The sequence below is a fragment of the Arvicola amphibius genome, chromosome 9 (assembly GCF_903992535.2).
Source record: "Arvicola amphibius chromosome 9, mArvAmp1.2, whole genome shotgun sequence".
In the NCBI taxonomy this organism is placed as follows: Eukaryota; Metazoa; Chordata; class Mammalia; order Rodentia; family Cricetidae; genus Arvicola; species Arvicola amphibius.
Window position 1 is genome coordinate 35,264,987 of NC_052055.2, and position 18,743 is coordinate 35,283,729.

General features: G+C 52.0%; 1 protein-coding gene across 1 annotated transcript; it reads right to left on the bottom strand.

The window, feature by feature from the left end:
• Window positions 1–32: 32 nt before the first annotated feature.
• Tonsl (tonsoku like, DNA repair protein) lies at window positions 33–14,084 on the bottom strand. Its single transcript, XM_038342420.1, has 26 exons — window positions 14,015–14,084; window positions 13,840–13,935; window positions 13,611–13,753; window positions 12,973–13,156; window positions 12,436–12,565; window positions 11,983–12,154; window positions 11,794–11,908; window positions 11,182–11,327; window positions 10,931–11,083; window positions 10,575–10,700; window positions 10,153–10,342; window positions 9,379–9,461; window positions 9,183–9,272; window positions 8,738–8,810; window positions 8,479–8,642; window positions 8,277–8,400; window positions 7,453–8,195; window positions 7,283–7,359; window positions 6,754–6,907; window positions 6,593–6,671; window positions 5,852–6,153; window positions 5,482–5,653; window positions 4,256–4,431; window positions 3,449–3,522; window positions 2,856–2,989; window positions 33–214 (listed from the first exon to the last, which is right to left on the bottom strand). The coding sequence occupies exons 1-26, from the start codon at window positions 14,037–14,039 to the stop codon at window positions 33–35; spliced, it is 4,107 nt and encodes a 1,368-aa protein (XP_038198348.1). The 5' UTR covers window positions 14,040–14,084.
• Between the last annotated feature and the right edge of the window lie 4,659 nt (window positions 14,085–18,743).

Consider the following 18,743-nt stretch of genomic DNA (forward strand, 5'->3'; position numbering starts at 1 on the left):
GGGGTGGTGGCGCAGAAACGACAGGGCCAGGATCAGAAGCATTTAAAGAAGAGCTTGGGACCTTGGTCCAGTGAGCAGGCGCCAGCCGGCAGTCTCCCACCCAGGGCGTCTCGGTCCCCTGTGCTCAGGTGTCTGCTGCATAATTGCAGCTCCTGCAGCTGCACGAAAATCTTGTCCCAGAGGTCGGAACTCAGGGGCCCCTGGATGGAGCAGCCTGTGGGGGCAAAGGGAGGTAGGTTTAACTTGCAGGCAGGCTTTTCCACCTCACACACAGGCGGCGTGGTGCTCATGCCGTACCTCAGAGCATTTTGGCTTGCCCCAACGTAAAATGTACCCAACAAGGCTTTGAAGTCTGTATATTGTGGGCCCAAGGATCTCGTGGAGGCTACTGAACGCCAGGACTCGATCATTAGGCCTGAGATACCAGTAGGCTCAGGATATCGGGGAACTGTAGGAAATGGCACAGGTGCCAGAAATACCAGGGTGCAGGAAGCGGGGAGTAAGGCACAGGAAGATGCTCAGGTTTTATCAAATTTCAGCTGAGCAAGGCAGTGCCTGGCCAGTCCACCAGGTACAGCTCTAAGGTGGAGAACGCTTTGGGGGTAGCAAAGCTCATTTACTAGCAGGGAGGGTATGAGTAATGCCCCCTACCAGGAAGGAGGAAAGAGAGTCCTTTAGTGGCGCTGGTAGCGCCCTGGATTCCAGTCATCTTCCTGCCCACAAGAATGAGGAAATAACTTCCCGTATGCGACCCTGGTATGCTACTCTCCTGACCCAGAAAGCCCTGTATTATCATGCGAATCAAGAGGTTCTAATCTTCCTGTTCACTTTCAGAACACCTGTGAAACTGCCTAGGCTGTCAAGAGTATGCATGCCTATCTGAAAAGTCATCAAGTATCTGGAAGATGGCACCTTAAAAAAACGATGTGTGGGGGTTGGAGAGATGGTTCAGCGGTTAAGAGCACTAGCTGCTCTTCAGAAGTCCTGAGTTCAATTCCCAGCAACCACAAGGTTGGTGGCTCTCATCGATCTGTAATGAGATCTGGTGCCCTCTTCTGGCTTGCAGGCATACATGCAGACAGCACTGTATACATAATAAATAAATCTTAAAACAAAAAAGCAATGTGTGTGCCATTCCAGAGGTCTAATGGTGGAGTTGGAAGATGTTTCCAGGCCAAACAGTGGCACTGAACACCTTGAATTTAAAGGTTTGGATGTAGATTTTCTAGTAACAAAGCAGCTAAGATGTATTGTTGAACTTAAAGAGTTCATGGTGGATTAATCCATACCCGAGCTCCCCCCGTCTCATGAAATGATCCTCACTGAAAAACCAGGAGGTTACGCAGAAGAAAATATAACCCAGAAAAAGACTAAAGAAACAGAAACTTATAACACAAGAGTTATTCAGGATAAAATAAACGCAAATGGATAGTTCAATGTTTAAGAGTGTGGACTGCTTTTGCAAAGGCTCTTGGCTGGGTTCCTTGACCCCATGATTGTAAATCCAATTATAGGGTTAGCAGACATGCATATGGTGCACATACATACATATAGGCAAAACACTCATACAAACAAAAGAAAAATGAGCAAATCTTTTTGTTTTGAGACAGGGTCTTGGTGTAGCCCTAGCCGTCAGCTAGTCTAAATTAATGGTGTGTGCTAGATTAATGGCACAAAGCCAGTAAATCTTTTTTTTTAAAAGCTCTTAAAAATAAATGCAAATAGTGCTGGAGAGTCCGCTCAGAGGTTAAGAGCACTGGCTGCTCTTCCAGAGGTCTTGAGTTCAATTCCCAGCAACCACATGGTGGCTCACAACCATCTATAATGAGATCTAGTGCTCTCTTCTGGAGTACAGACATACATGTAGGCAGAACTGTATATATAATAAATCTTTAAAAAATGCAAACAAAAGTTTTAAAAAGGAATGAAGAACTATACCTGTGGAAAAGGCCCTTAATGTGGGTGCTGGGAATTGAACTCAGGTCTTCTGGAAGAACAGCCAGTGCTCTTAACCACTGAGCCATCTCTCCAGTCCCAGTCCTTAATGCTTTTTATTGTTTTGTTTTGTTAAGATTTTTGGTTTTTCAAGACAGGGTTTCTCTGTAGCTTTGGATCCTGTCCTGGAACTAGCTCTTGTAGATCAGGTTGGCCTTGAACTCAGAAAGATCTACCTACCTCTGCCTCCCAAGTGTTGGGATTAAAGGCGTGCACCACCACTGCCCAGCTAGCAAATCTCTCTGAGTCTGGTCTACAGAGTGAGTTACAGGACAGCCAAAGCTACACAGAGAAACTCTACCTCAAAACAACAAACAAAAAAGCTTCCAACAAAAAGACCAATAAATAAATAATAAATATTTGTTTGTGTGTGTACTGTTTTATCTGCATGTCCACCTATGTACCATGTGAAATTAGTCTGCCTGCAGAGGCCAGAAGGCAGCTTCACGTCCCCTAGAACTGGAGTTACAGAGGTTGTGAGCTGCCCTGTGTGTGCTGAGAACTGGGGTCGTCTGGAAGAGTAGCCCTTAACTGCTGACCATGTCCAGAGTCTCCTTTTATTTATTTATTTATTTTTTGAGACAGGGCTTCACTATGTAGCTCAGGATATGTTTGAAGTAGTCTGCCTGAGTCTCTCTCGTGCTAGGTTATAGGTATGAGCCATACCTGGTTCCTTCCTGCCATATTCTGAGTAACCAGAGACAGTCTCTCACACCTGGCCCTGTTATACCATAAGCTGCCTTTCACCATGACAGCCTCTTAAAGCCTGGGTGGTAGCAGTGACTGCCCCTTCCTCTGGGGAAAGTAAGTCCTGCGTTAGGTGAGACATGGTAGGAGACCCTGTAGCTTCCAGCTCTTACCTGACAAGCCAAGGAAACTGAGGCCTTGGGGCCGCTCTTGGAGGGCAGACAAGAGCTCCTCTAGACTGGCACAGCTGACCTCAGGGTTGGCAGACAGGTCCAGAGAGACAAGTGAGGGGCAGCAAGGGAGGCATCTGGAATAACATGGGAGGTGAAGGGCTGAGCGTCCAGGGAAATTCCTAGTTTTATTACTAGGGAAGGTTGACCCAGAGGAACCCACAGCTCTGGGAGCCAGGGACCAAGCCTAGCAGAATCCAGAATCCTGGTCCAGCTTGGCACAGGCAGGACTTCTACAGCACTAGTAAGAGGCAAGACTACGATGGCCAGCTTTGGACAACTCCTGACACTGCCCTGAAAGACAGCTGAGCCACTAGGAGTGTGATGGGGGACGGGGAGAAGAAACACTTCACCAAGGAAAATAAAGGATAGACCAGAGAGAAAAGTTCTTGAATGACAGAGACTTAAGGAGGGTAAGTATGCCTGCCAGAGCTATCCCCGGAGACAGTGGAAGTCAGAAAGAGGTGACACCCTGACCCATCTCTCACATCAGGCTCCTTCATGGGACAGTCGGTGGCTGAGGGAAGGTGTGTTACCTGCTCAGTTCTCTCACAGCCTCGTCACTCAGGTAGTTTGCAGACAGGGTCAGGTGGGCCAGAGCACAGCCTTCCTAGACACAAGCACAGGGAAAAGGCCATGCCTAGTGGGCACCTAGCCACCTTCCTCCTGGCAGAGACCCACACCCGAGAAAGCTGTTTGGAGATGAAAAGGAACCTCTCTTCCAGGCTACAGGTTATAGATGGCTTGTAAAGATCATAGAGGTGGGCTGGAGAGATGGCTCAGCGGTTAAGAGCATTGGCTGCTGGCCAGGCGGTGGTGGCGCACACCTTTGATCCCAACACTTGGGGGGCAGAGGCAGGTGGATCTCCTCGAGTTGGTGGCCAGCCTGGCTACAAAGCGAGTCCCAGGATATTTAGGACTGTTACACAGAGAAACCGTCTCAAAAATATCAATCAATCAAGCAAACAAAAAACAAAACAAACAAACAAACAAACAAACAAAAAACCCACTGGCTGCTCTTCCAGAGGACCTGAGTTCAATTCCCAGTACCCACACGGCAGCTCATAACTGTCTGTCTGTAACTCCAGTTCCTGGGGATCTGACACCTTCACACCAATGTATACAAAGTTAAAATAATTAACCCAAACAAAAATCACAGGAGCCTGGTGTGTTCCTTGTAACTTGTCTGAAGTAATACCATCCTGCTCCCAGGAGCCCATGGGTGTTTCCTTTCCTCAAATTCTGCACAGTACTGCATGGTTCAGCTGTAGCACCTTGGGTTTTGGGCCTACAATGAACAGAATATTGTGTTCTGGCTTGGCAGTCCCCTCCATACCTCATACCTTGGTCAGGTATTTGATAACAGGCTCCATAAGACTCAGGTTGCTCTTGCTGGCTGCCACAGAGCTAAGCTCCAAACGTAGGAGGGCATGGGCAGGTAAGTTCTGCAGCACCCTTGCCAGGGCAGGAGCTCCGAGCGTATTGTAAGACAAGGACAAGGTCTTCAGGTGCTCAGCGTCTGTACAGGGCAAGAACTTTTGTCAACACAATGCAGATACCCACTGCCCTCTCCCTACCCTAGTGTTCTGACCCCAGAAACCTTGTAAAGCCTTTAAAGAAACTGCTACCCAGCCAGGCGGTGGTGGTGCACACCTTTAATCCCAGCACTCGGGAGGCGGAGGCAGGCGGATCCCTCTGAGTTCGAGGCCAGCCTGGTCTTCAAGAGCTAGTTCCAGGACAGGCTCCAAAGCTACATAGAGAAACTCTGTATTGAAAAACAAACAAGCAAAAAAAGAAACTGCTACCCCTGAATTTTTTTTTTCCTCATGGTTTATTTTTTTATATTTAAAAATTTCCATCTCCTCCCCTCCTCCCTGAATTTTTTTTTTGTTTGTTTGTTTTTGTTTTTTGAGACAGGGTTTCTCTGTAGCTTTGGTTCCTGTCCTGGAACTAGCTCTTGTAGACCAGGCTGGCCTCGAACTCACAGAGATCTGCCTGCCTCCGCCTTCTGAGTGCTGGGATTAAAGGCGTGCACCACCACCGCCCAGCGCTACCCCTGAATTTTGTCTGGGAGATTGAGAAGCTAAGGTTTGTGTCCAGTCTCCCAAGCCCAGTTTCCCCATTTCCATGGCTGGCTGCTGCGGATGAGGACATCTGTGAATGGAGGTTAGGACAGCGCTCTGACCATGGCCACCTAATCCCAGGCCCCTCCCTCTTCTGGGCTTCTCTGGGTGGTCCCAGTTCCCATCCCTCTGTACTAGGATAATGTCACTGAATCAGGTGGCTTCATGATAAAATTGCCTTAGAAAAGTAGAAAGCTTAATCCAGAGGTATAAAGGGACTCGAGGGCAGACATGGCCTTTCTGAGACTCATGTGGTGTGTGGGGACCAGGATGAGTCCCAAGAACATCCAACTTCTGTTGGAGCCCCTGATAAACCCACATGTGTGCCTGGGGTGCCCACAAGAACTGGTCCTCCCCTCAGAAGCTAGGTCCTTTTATCCTGGGGCCCCTCTGCTCAAGGTCCTAATTCTCTGGGCTCAGGGACTACACTTAACTGGTCATCTTACCTTGGAAGGCACTACCCAGAGCAGCCTGGTGGCTCTGGAAGAAGCTGGGGCTAAAGCCACAGGCTTGCAGGTGCAGGGTGCTGAGCATGGGGCAGGCCCGCAGAAGGGAGGCCAGGGCCTGGCCACAGCCATCTCCCAGTGGATTCATACTTAAGTCCAGTTCCTCCAAGTGCTATAGAAGATATGGGTTGGGTACTGAGTTCCCAGATACCCATGAGCTCACCTCCCCACAGAGTCTGGTCTCTGCATGGGTCCCATCCAAGGGCCAAGCACTGCCCAGCTCTCCCAGCTCCACCATGGCACCTGTGAATGGCTCAGTGGGGATACTAAGGCCTTGCCGGTGTTGGCCCACTGCACCCTGGGTCTTTACCTGTAGAGCGGTTTGGCCCGAGGAGCCTTCAACAAGCTGGCGTAGACCTTCCTGGCCCAAGTGATTGGAAGAGAGATCAAGGAGGACCAGGTTAGGCATGGTGCCCAGGGTCGCCAGCAGCTCAGCAGCACAGGCGTCTCCTAGTCGGTTCCCAGAAAGGCGCAGCTCCCGGAGCGTCGTATGCAACTTGAGGGCACGCAGTAGGGGTGTGAGCTGGGCTTGGCACAAAGCCAGGGAACAGGCACTAAATGAAGGGCTTGAACTCTGCTGCTCCACGGCCTGCAGCACTTGCTGGTGCTCCTCTGAGAAGAGAGATAGATATAGGGTCGGCGGGGTCAGAGCTTGAACCTGCCCTGGAGTCCTGCAGGCAAAGCAAGCAGCCGAGGAGGTGATCCTGAGCCCATTCCTAAAAGCCTTGGAATTTAGTACCATACAAGTTTGCATATAAATCTGGAGGGCTCTGATCTCTGTTAGCCACACTCACACTGTCTGGTCTTGGAAACAAGCTTCCTGGTGACCTCTAGCCCCTCCGGACTCCTCCCTGGCCTTTCCCTGTGTCTTAGGTTGACTCATTCCAAGAGCCCATGATCTCAGACTGTCTGCTCCTACCTGTCACCCTCATGTACATGTGTAACAGGCACATAATGCTTGGAGGAGAGTTGGGTTTCTTCAGACATAGGTATGTGCAGGGTAGTGGGGACTACATGCCCAGTTCCTCTTGCCTAGGCAGGGCTACCTCACCTTGCCCCAGGCTCTGGCAGGCCCTGTGGTAGCGGTCAGTCAGCGGGGGAAGGTCCCATGAGGTCACTTCGGCCAGCACCTAGAATGTGTATCTGGTGAGCAGCCCTGTAGAGCCTAGTAAGAGGGGTAGCCTGTGCCCGTGGTCCTGGCCCACTGCCCACCTCGTCGTTGCTCTGCAGCACATCGGGGATGGGGTCCTGCGGAGCCAATAGGGCTCCATCCTTCCGTAGGGTGAGCCTTGGAAGTAGCCCACATGTTTGGTAGTAGCGCTGGGCAGCTTGCTCTGCTAGCCAGGCCACAGAGTGGATGTCACTGCTACAGAGAAGAACGACATGCTGAGCTCAGATGCCCCAGGTCCCACTGTGGTGCTTAGCATCCCCAGCTCATTTGCCTGGTGCTCACTCCCACCCCCTCCTCCGGATGACTAGCCTCTTATCTGTACAGCCCAGCGACTACCTGCTCTTCTGGCCATTTCTAAGGTCAACAGAACCTTCTTAGACTGCGCTAGGGATCCCTGCTTGAGCTTGTAGAGGGCTCCCTGGGACTCAAGGGAGCAGGGTGTCAAGTCAGGAGTCCTTCTCACACTGATAGTCACATGAGGGTGCTGTGTAGCCTACTGCTGACAGCCCAGGCACAGCTGTGTGCCTAGAGAGGAGTCTGGGAATAGGAGAGGGCACATGTATGTCTTACCTGTTTGGTACAGGGATGAGGAAAAGGTTATCCCGAATTTGAACTCGAATCCGGATGGGAGGAGGCTGGACCAGAAGCTACCAGGCAAGGACACAGGGAGGGGACAGTCAGAAACCAGAGTTTTCTACCCCCACCTGTCTCAAGTTGGAAAGACGGTGCTATGCACCCACCAAAGGCTGGCCTGCTGTGCAATTTTCCCTGGTGGGTCCTGAGGACCTAGGCACGCTGGGACTCTCTGGAGGCTTTGCAGCCGGGATGCCATTTCCTGCTTTAGTCCGTGTGCCCCAATCATCGAGACATGTTAGGCGACTCTGCTTGGCACCAGCCTGGCGGCACCTGACAGAGCATCGCTGGTAGTCTGACCCTGAGGCACTGGGCCTGCTCCGACGGCTCAGGGGTGTATCTAACTCCAACCATTCCCCAGCAAGGAATTCCTCCTCAGGAATGAGCGCTGCCTTCGGGGCAGGGACTTCATCTGAGCTCCGAGGCAGTCCAGGTACCAGGCGGCGGCTCTGGGCACTGCCCACTCCTCGGATGGCAGCTTGGTAAGCAGAGCGGCAAGCAGTTGCTGTGGCCGCCTCTCTACTTTTGGATGACGGCTCAGGGGTCTGGGCTTCATCCTGCTGTGCTTTGGTGGGCGGTCTTGGTCTTTTCTGAGATGGCCTGCAGGGACCCACGCTGTCCTCATCCTCTGAGCTGCTACTGCTGCTGCTTGGCCTGTACCTGTTTTTTCGAGGTCTGGACACAGAAGACACAGTTTCCTCCAGAAAGACCTTAGCAGGGGCCGGAAAAACCTCTGGAGGTCTAGGGGTACACAGGGAAAGTTCTGGGCAGGGGCTCGAGGGAGGAGAGGTCTCAGGATCAAAGAGATGGTTACTTGGGATGCTCGGGAGGGCAGAGGAGCCATGGGGCGCTGAGGAAGAGAGAAGAGATCATGAGAGAGGACCCCCACCTCTAGGGCAAGAGTCAAGGAGACAGGGGAGGCCCTGCTTACCTTGGCCTGAGGAGGCCAGCTGGAGCCTCCTCTCCATGGACGCTGCCTTCTGCCTTGTCTCAAGGTTAAGGTCCCTGAAGTACAGCTTTACCCACTGCTGCAGCGTCTCCAGGGGGCTGAGGCCCTGTGTGGCACTCAGTTGAGCAAAGCAACAATAGACTCCATTACAGTCCCTGCCCTCCTGGCTCACGCCTTGGCTCACCTTCCTGGTACGGAGAGTTACAGATGCCCCTCGCTCGATGAGCAGTTCGGCTACCTCAAAGTGGCCACAGTTGAGGGCATCATGCAGTGGGGTGATGCCGTCACAGCCCTGGCCACCTGGGTCATCCACTGCTGCTCCGTGGTCCAGGAGGAAGCGGACGATCTCTGGGGGCCAGAAAACATGGACTCAGTTCCCAGAACCATTCTCTCTCGCCTCCTGACTCACACATCCACCATGTACCCGGCCTGACCCCACTTACCAAGATGTCCATAGTTGCATGCTTCATGTAGAGGGGTCCAGCCACAGTAGTCTCGGGGATTCAGGGGGTGGCCCTAGGGACAAAGAAAGGAGGGGTCCTGGCCCTGAGCCTCAAAGGTCTTTAGGTATGATGAAAGAAAAAGAGGAGGATGTGCCCTTGTCCTCCCAGTGCCTTACTGGCTACGCTATCGTAATAGATTCCTAGGCCGTGTACTATCCTGCGCCTTGGTACAGACAGTGCCTGACTACAGTGCTTGGAACAGGAAGGAGGAAGCCAGAAATCTGTTGTCCCTTCCTGTCCTGTCTTGGCCAGCCCATTCACCCACAGCAGGGATGCTACATATCTTGTATCTTTTTAAAAACAAGCAAAAAAGGAGATATTGCCTGGGCCCACAGCTCCCCGAGGAAGCCAGGGCTCAATGATCTCGCTGGGGATTTTAGCCCACCTGCCTCACAAGATCCTGGACGCGGCGCAGTTGGCCTTCGATGCAGGCTCGGTGCAGCAGGGTCTCTCCCATGTCATTGCGCCGGTTCCACTGTAAGTGCAGTCGCCCCGATACGGGGCAGGAGTGTGAGTGGCAGGAGCATAGCCGGGTGCAGTGGTGTTGGGCAGCAGGGAGGGGGTAGGGGAGTTTTCCTCACCTTGTTTACCTTCCGCCGGCCCAGACAGCCCTGAAGCTCCTCATCTTCCTCCAGCCGCCGAGACAGACTGTCAGCATCGTCCTCTGGAAGAGTAAGACCACTGACCCTTAGCCTGAAGCCTGCTATCTCCTGACCCCCAGGGCAGAGCAGCCAGAAGCAGGGAAGTAGAACGCTGGGGTCTGTGAGCTGTGTAGCCAGGTAAAGCAAAACGGACTCCCAGCCCAGCCTCACTCCACCAAAAGCCCGCTTCTGTTATGGATTATTTGTTTGTTTGTTGATTTATGGTTTTTTGAGACAGGGTTACTCTGTGTAGCCTGGCTGTCCTGGAACTCAGAGGTCCACCTGCCGCTGCCTCCTCAGCGCATCATCACCACCACCACCACCGCCACCGCCACCGCCGCCACCGCCGCCACCGCCACCACCACCACCACCACCACCACCACCACCACCACCGCCCACTTTATCTCACTACCCCACTACACACAGGGGCTGAAGAACACGAGGCAGCCGCTGGATCACAGCAGTGTTGACTGCCTCTGACCGGTAATTTCCCCAGAGAGCTTGACTACTAGGTCTCCTGTTCCGTGTATACGCTGTCAGCCTCCTCCATTCGCTTCCACAGAAGCGCTGGCTGCCCTTCCCAACTGCGCTGTTCCACCCCTTTGAGTCCTCAGCAGGCTCCATGAAGACACGGCTCCAGTACACACCAGTCCATCCCAGGCAGAAGAGGCAAGTGCAGCCCACCCAGCACACGAGGCAGCATTCGGCCCTCACCGCTCTCTGAGAGCTCCAGCTCACTGGTCTCCAGGGCTTCACTGGCTTCTTCTTCTTCCTCCTCCTCCTCCTCCTCCTCTTCTTTTGTGTCTTTTGTCATACTCAGTTTCTGCAGTTTAATTTCAGTGCTAGGAGCGTCTTGGGGCTGCAGCTTTAGTTGCACGGTATAAAGGTGCTGTAAGATCTGCCTCTGAGGAGCAGAGACGTCCATTCAGGAACAAACGGGAGCACAGAGAGCAATTAGTGCAAGGAAAGACAGGCTTGAGGCAGGAGGGTTCTAAGTTCAAGGTCAGCTTGGGCAACTTAGTGCGACTCTGCCTCAGAATGAAAATACAAAAAGGGCTGGGGATATATAGGCCACTAGTAAGGTATTAAGTTCAAAAGCTAGGAGCTGTTTTTATTTGGGAATCCAATGTTTATACCTGAAGCTGGAACTGCTGGGCCTGCTGGGCACAGCTCAGAGCCTTCTGGAAGCATGGTGCTAGCAGCTCATACACATCACCTGCTTCCTCACGTGACAGTGCAATATTGAACCAAGTCTTAGCTTCCTGAAACAGAGAGAGAGAAGCGCAAAGTTGGTGGCTGCCTAGAGCATCCAGGTGGCCAGCCGTAAGCTGGAAGATGTGCTTTGTCCCTGTCTTATCTCCAATTGACAGACCATGACAGTCCTCGGAAGGAATAACCTTTTCAGGGGCGGCATCCACTCACATCCGCCATTGGAAAATGGTGGGCTCAAGATAGAGCCACCGAAAGACACTTGGGGACAAGGGCATGTCACCTCTAGGGCATTGCCCTTGCGTAGCCTCAGCTCCTCTTCATAGTGGTGCACAGCCTTGCGGTGATCCTTCATGTCCCACAGCGTAGTGGCCAGGGAGACATGGATGACAGCCAGCTCGACATCTGGTCTGTTCAGCAGCTCAGCGAAGTGCAGCTGGAGAGTCAGCACGGTAAGGCTCAGACCCACACTTCACACATTGCTGGCACTTTCCTTCCACCCCCGGGGATGCTAGGGGTGAGGGGGACACTCGCCTGCTTCTGGTAAGCCTCTGATGCCTTTGGGAAGTCACCTGCCTTGGAGAAAAGGTCCCCCAACTGTTCACAGATAGTCATGGCACGTTGAGGATCATTGCCCTCAGCCTCTTCCAGCTGCTGCTGCAGCTGGATCACTGCCAATACTGATGGAAAAAGTCTCATGAGAGAGAGCAACACAACACGGGGTCCCAACCACACAGCCAGCCACCCACCAGCGGCACTCCCTTAGGCAGGGAGCTTGGGAGCAGGGGAAAGTGCCTCCATGGGACCATTGGTAAAAGGGGTAGTGGGAGTCCTGACTGACCACTTGGGACTTTTGAACAGCACTTAGTTTGAAGATCTGAATACTACTGAAAATCAGCATCAGTTTCTGGGCTACAGCATGCCATCTCTGTACCCATTGGCTAATGTTGCTTTGTGATAAAGCCAGTCAGTTTCCCACACACCTTCTAATGGCTCAGACACACTGCACAGTAGGCTTGGGCAAAAGTCTACCCTGTATTCAAGTCGCCACTTTCCCCAGAACTTAAGCTTGGGTCTCTCTTGCTGGGAGAGCAGAGTCCTTCTCTCACCCCTGGGGCTCAATTCCAGGCCCCCTTGTAGCCTCACCATGCTTAAGACTCTGACAGACAGCCACTCTCTGGACAGGCATCTGGGAGCCCAACTTATAGGCCTTCTTCAGGGCTCGCTTGGCAGCTAGGAAGTCCCCCAGATCTTGGAGCACCTGGCAAGAGAAGAAAAGTGAGGCCCACAAGCTGGCTAAGGCCCACACCCAGCAGACGAGGACACGAGAGCTACCTGGGATACTACCACGCAGCATTCACTTTCCATGAATCTCATCTTCATAGCACGTGCACACTCCCGGGCCCCCTCCAGACAGCGCATGGCCTGAGAGTGCTGCCCTCCACGCCAGTGGATGGCACCCAGGTTGTATCGGGCCCGGAAGAGATCTTCATAGAGATGGTTCTGCCTGTGGAGGATGGGGTGACAGGAGTTCAGAGAGCCCAATGGCTACCAGCTTTGGAACAGTGGACACTAAAACACGTGTGGCGCTGCTGATATCCAGCCAGTCATGGCTATTAACACTACCTGGGCCCCAGCCCCACCATGCTGCGGTTTCAGGCTGAAACCTGCTTTCCCTCAGCCTGCAGCACAGACGTGAATGGAAAGCAAACAACTTAGACAAGCTTTCCTCTTGGAAGGATCCCAGGGGACCACCTGCTCCCTCTTGGGATAGGGATGGTGCCTCACTCGGCAAGAAAGATGCTCTTCTTGAAGTAGTCATGGCACAGGGCTGTCTGCTGCAGACTCTCAAAGGTGAGGCCCAGGTTGAGGTAGAGCCGAGCCCGCATCTCACTCAGCTCTCGCTGGGTCAATGTCCCTGGAAGACAACAGCCCTAGGAACTCAGCTGCCTCCTCTGGCTATGGGGTTGTCAGGTCCACCCAGCCTTTATCCCATCTAGTATTGAGGGAACCAGCAGTCTGCTACAGAGAGTATACATAGAAATAGCAGATACTGCCGGGCAGCGGTGGCGCACATCTTTAATCCCAGCACTCGGGAGGCAGAGGCAGGCGGATCTCTGTGAGTTCGAGGCCAGCCTGGTCTACAGAAAGAGTTCCAGGACAGGCCCTGAATATATAAATAAACCATACCTCAAAAAACAAAAAACAAAAACAAACAAACAAAAGCAGGTGCCTGACAGGATCAAGTTGGTAAGCAGCAAAGTCCCTGGAAAGTAAGGGCCCAGAAAGCAGGATATGGGAAGAACCCAGGGAAAGGGCACCTACCCTCTAGTTTCTCATCCACAATAGCTAAGCTCTTCTCAAAGGCAGCCTGTGCCTGAAGTAAGGCATCTCTTGCCTGGCAGTGATCATACACATCTAGATGGGTGCGGCCAATGGTGGCCCAGGCTCTCTGCAGCTCAGTGTGGTTGGACAGGGAAGCAGCCAGATCCAGGTAGAGATGCTGGTGCTAGCATGGGAAGAAAAAGCATTTGAAATAATCCCACTTCATACAAACCCAGAAATCTGACCCCAGGGGAAGCTACCCTTGTTTCCTGAATTTCGACAGTTAGTTGTACATATCGTCTTATCTTTTCTGTCCCAAGGACTGTCTATGATGACAACTGCTCTGCCCTGGAGCCAGCCAGCGCTGTCACACCAGACCACTGAGGGCAGCCTGGAGTGTTGCTCCCAACAGCAGTGGGTCCTGATTCTTCCTCTCCCCACAGAAAAAAACCCATAGTTCCTTAAAAGTTTCAGTTGTCACAAACCCATTGGTGCTCCAGTCCCCTACCAAGAGCCAGGCAGCACCGCAGACATAATGGTGTAGCTGACAGCCATGTCAGCTATTGTGGGATGCTTGTTTGCGTACCGACCCTCTCTCCACAACAAGAAGACCCACCCCAGAAGTGCAGGCCCTCTACCTTCAGGGCAGCAGAGTAATTCTCCATCTCAGCCAGCCGTTCTCCGATCTTACGGTGGGCCACTGCGCAGCCTAGGGTGTCCTGGACGCTCTCTAGCAGACGTAGCTCCTGCTGGTGCTCCTCCAAAGCTTCCATGAAGCGGCCTGCCGGAAGAGGGGAACGGAGTGCTCACGGTGCGACATCACCCAGCCATCCCCAGCCGCCAGTACTTCTCGCCGCTGCGGCTTACCGTGGCCAGCCAGCAGCTCCCCCAGCTGGTGGCAGTAGACCGCCTCCTCGCGCAGTTGCCCATTCCTCTGGGTCCTGGCCTTGGCCTTGTTCAGCTCTGCCGGGAGGAAGAAAGGATCAGGATTATAGCGGGAACCGATCCGCACCCTGTGCTCCGCACGCCCCAAAGTACTCACGGCGAAGCTCCTGCTCCAGGGTCATAGTTACACGGCCACCACCGCCGCGAAAATCTGGACTTCCCGCGCTTCCCTGGGACCACGCCCACTTACTTTGCTCCACCCCCAACACGCAGGCCCCACCCAGTCTTCTGCACGCATGTCTAACCCCGCCCCTTTGGTGGTAGACGTGCAGTAGTGCTTGATGGAACCGGTAGTTCGCCCAGGCCTCCTGGGAGTTGTAGTCCGACGAGCTCAAGCAAGGTACCATCAGGTAGCGGAATTTGTGTTGGGCCTTCTAAGCCTTCTAGGCGGCAGGCACAGTGTTGGCGCCCAGGCAATCGGTGTCCTTATTTACAGACCGCTTCGGGTGGGTTCCCAGGACTACAGCCAGTATGTGGCTGCTGGCTGGGGGCACTGGGGCACTTGCGGCAATGTCCGTGCCGTCCTGGAGTCTACCTGCCTGTCTATTACAGGTGTTATATTACAGGTGTTATGTAATGCTGCCCTCACTTCCTCTAGAAATTAAATTAAAGCACACACCACCTGTTTATATTTGAAAAACTTTTTTGTTTTTGTTTTTGTTTTTCAAGACAGGGTTTTCTCTGTAGCTTTGGAGCCTGACCTGGAACTAGCTCTTGTAGACCATGCTGGCCTCAAACTCACAGAGTTTCTGTCTCTGTCATGCTGAGGTCAAAGACCTATGCCACCATACCTAGCTTGTAAGTTTTACCTTAAAATTTTTTAATTATTATTTTATGTATATGGATATTTTGCCTGAGTATTTGTGTACCATATGTATGCCTAGTGCCCATGGAGGCCAAAAGAAGGCATCACCTAGAACTGGTGGTAAAGGGGGCTGGAGAGATGATTCAGTGTTAAGAGCATTAGCTGCTCTTCCAGAGAACCCAGGTTCAATTTCCAGCACTCGCATGGCAGCTCAAAAGCTATCTAACTTGAGTTCCAGGGGAGCCAACACTCCCACACAGACATCCATGCAAGCAAAACACCAATGCACATAGAGTAAAAACAAAATAAATCATTGCAAAAAAAAATCTAGTCAGTGATGGCACATACCTTTAATCCCAGCACCCAGGAGACAGAGGCAGGTGGATCTCTCTCGATGAGTTCGAGGCCAGATCTACAGAGTGAGTTCCAGGACAGCCAGGACTTCACAGAGAAACCCTGTCCTGAAAAACCAAAACAAGCAATACTATACAAAGAAATAGATGGGAATGAGCACTTTATGGAACTGTCAGATGCCCCGGGGAAAGGACAGAAGGTCTCCGGATTAAGGAAGGGGAGGAATGTGCTTTCTAAACTAAACAGAAAGTTTCTTTATGTGGGTGTTGGTATTCCCAGAAGATGCAATAAAGACACTTGATGAAAACTGCATAGCTTTGTATTGAAAGACACTGAGTTACATTGTAGGCTGGAGAACTGAAACCAATACAGATTCTTCACCTGCAAAAGGCCTGGAACTGTCCTTGAAATCCTGTGATTTGGGGTACTCTGTTCCCCATTACGCTGAAGGCCAAGCACTTGCTGTGAGATGAAGCTCTCACCCCTGGCTATGAGGCAACCTCAACACTCAGCATCTACCAGACTGTGCACTGAGGGTCTCAGTGAAAACAGTGCAGAGCCCCACAAAGCCAGGAGTGGGATATAGAGGAGAGGAGGAGTCTATCTTTCTTTCTCTCTCTCTCTTTTTTTTTTTTTCGAGACAGGGTTTCTTTGTAGCTTTGGAGCCTCCCTGGAACTAGCTCCTGTAGACCAGGCTGACCTCAAACTCACAGAGATCCGTCTGCCTCTGCCTGTTGAGTCCTGGGATTAAGGCATGTGCCACCACTACCACTGCCCAGATGAGTCAGGGTCTTTTTCTTTCTTTGGTTTTTGGGACAGGGTTTCTCTGATTAGCCCTGGCTGGCCTTGAACTTGGAGATCTGCCTGCCTCTGACACTTCCCATGCGCTGGAATTACAGGCCTGTGTCCACCACACTAGTCAGCAGACAAGTGTGTCTTCTATTGTAATGACAACAGTGGGAGCACACACACCTTTAATCCCAGCATTTGGGAGGCAGAGGCAGGTGCTATCTTTGAGTTCAAGGTCCTCCTGGTCTATACAGTGAGTTCTAAGACAGCCAGGGCTACTTAGAGAGACCCTATCTCAGAAAACAAAGCAAGAAAACAAACAAAAATCCAAAACAGCAGAAAAAAACCAAAAGAAAACCAACCAACCAACCAAACCTTAAAACCATGGAGTAGAAGACCCAGCTAGAGGACAGATGGTAACACCTGCTGGGAAGAGAGTGGTACTGAAGGCAGATACAGGCCTAAGAAGGGCCCCCTGACCCCGCTGACCCTATCAGCCACCTGCTGCTGCAAGCTGGGGCTGGGCAGGTATGGGCCTTGCTACCTGAAGGCGGCAAGGATATGGTGAGATCTTTCTTCCGGAGTTGTGCCCGGTGAAAAGGAAAATCGGACACAGGTAGACCTCCTGAAGGGCAGCTGTTAGACTAGGTCGTGATGGGTCTCAGGATGTCAGAACAGCTACAGACGTCAGCCCTTTTCCCATTCAAAGCATGCCTCTAAAATGAAGTCTACTGCCTAGCAGGCAGGCTGGTGAGGAATACTGTGAAAGAAGGGTGGAGTGGGAGGAAGGGATAGAATCAAGAGGCTTAAGACATGGAGCAGGCCCCAAGGCTGTCGCGAAGAACACAAATGGCTTTCTGTCCAGCCCTAGGATTCATGAAATAGGAGCCTGTTGAGATCCAGCTGCTCTACTGTATGCTGTATTGTGGGAAAGTTTTCTCAGACTGTACATTGCCCTGGAAGGCTGTATTTTACAAGCATCTTTAAAAAAACTATTATTATTATTTGGGGGGCACACATGCCAAGGCACATGTGTAAGTCAGAGACAACTTTGTGGAGTCAGTCTCCCTTTAGAGACAATCCAACTTCTCTATCCAGGTGCGTCACAGGACTGGAGGCCTGGGGATGGGGTACAGGCTGATGAGCAAGGCAGGCTAGCAGAGCACAGGAAGCCCCACCCTGAGGCTGTCTTCTGGTAAGGAAACACAGACAAAACATGGTTTGGAATTATTTTTTTAACTACAGGTACATACAGAAAATACTCAAAGAAAATGCAAACCGCAGAACTGACATGTAAGTCATTTCCAACAATCATAAAAGCACTTTTTGCTCTGCTCTTTAGAAAATTATTGTTTTGTAAATGTCTCACTTTGGGCAAACTGAGGGACATGGTGCTCACAGGAAGTGGATGAGACAGGCAGAGGGGGGAGGCCTGGCTTGGCCTATGCAACCCCCTCTGGCAGCCTCCCCAACACCTACTGAGGCTGAACCCCTCTCCCATCCTCAGAGACAACAGAAAAAGAGCCAGGTTAGGACAGCAAGATAACAAGATTCTGGACACAAGCCTGCAGATCTGGTGCCCCCCCACCAAGAGCCCATAGTGACGATGCTGAGGGTCTGTATGCCAGTCCCTAGCAGAGTCAAGAGACATACTAGTCTTTTCCATGTCTGGTACCTCTAGAAGGCTCAACTGCCGCACATGACAGTCAGAGTGTAGCAGCCACACGGAGCATGTCACCAGGAGGCTGCTGTAGTCCTCCTGGGGACTCTTGGACACCCACACCCCTAGGTGGATCTCAGCTGGGCATGGCCCCAGCCCTACCTGTGCCTTGGGGTATGCCTTTCATCTCCACAGATACCCAGAGCTCTGTTGTCTCTGAGCCTCTGCCAGCCCAGCTTCACTCTCATGCCCAGTGTCCCTGCTGGCTTGTGCCCATGGGGGAATAAACCTCCTATCCTGTTTCTCCCCAGGAGACCTTCAGGCTGCCTTCTCTCACACATCTAGACACAGGTTACTAGGGCAAGCTGGCCTTGCCCTGCCTTTTAATACTAACACCTTAGAATCTAGAGGGACTTCTAGAGGGGCCCCCTCTGTTTTCCAAAGATCCTCTATGCCTGATAGGTGAGCACACTTGAGAGACTGCCCCTAAAGGCAGAGAAAATCAAGGAGCTGTATTTGCTCCCATGGATGTGCTGGAATCTGGCATGGGGTCCTTCATAGTAGGCAGAAGCCAAATATTGGCCTTCTTACCCCTCCCAGCCTGGTCATGTTTGCAGAAGAGAACTCCCACAAGCCCCATGCAGTAAGCCAAACAAGGTGCTGAAAACCTCTCAGCTTATGAGAAGGCAGGAAGGGCCACACTGGCCGTATTCAGGAAAACAGATGGGACCTATACCCCATGTCACAGTTCCTTCTCTTCATTTCTCAGCTCTTTGCCCTCTTGAAGGTCAGGGTGGGTGGAACATTAGTACTTGCACCCACACGGCCAAGACTACCCTGTCCCTTAACTTGGAAGGTACAGGACAGTTCAGGCCCAGGCAGTTTGCATGGGATGGTGGGAACTACTTTGAGGCATGTGGAGGTCTGGTTAGGGCAGAGGAAACCAGTTCTTTGGTATTAAAGCAACAAAAAGCTATGATAGAAGAGCCTCATCTCCTAAGCAAAGACAGGAGGCAAGTCCTACCTTTCTCAGTATCTCTGAGGAACCCAAGGAAGAGAGGACCGGGGCCTAGACCTATCAAGCATGACTGCTTCATATTCTGTGAGGCCCTAATACTTGTCCTGCTTACAACCACAACTCAGAGAATCTGTGAATGGCCCAGCAAGGGGAAGGCCAACCTTGCCTAGGCGATAAACCATGCTGCTCTGCCTTGGTTC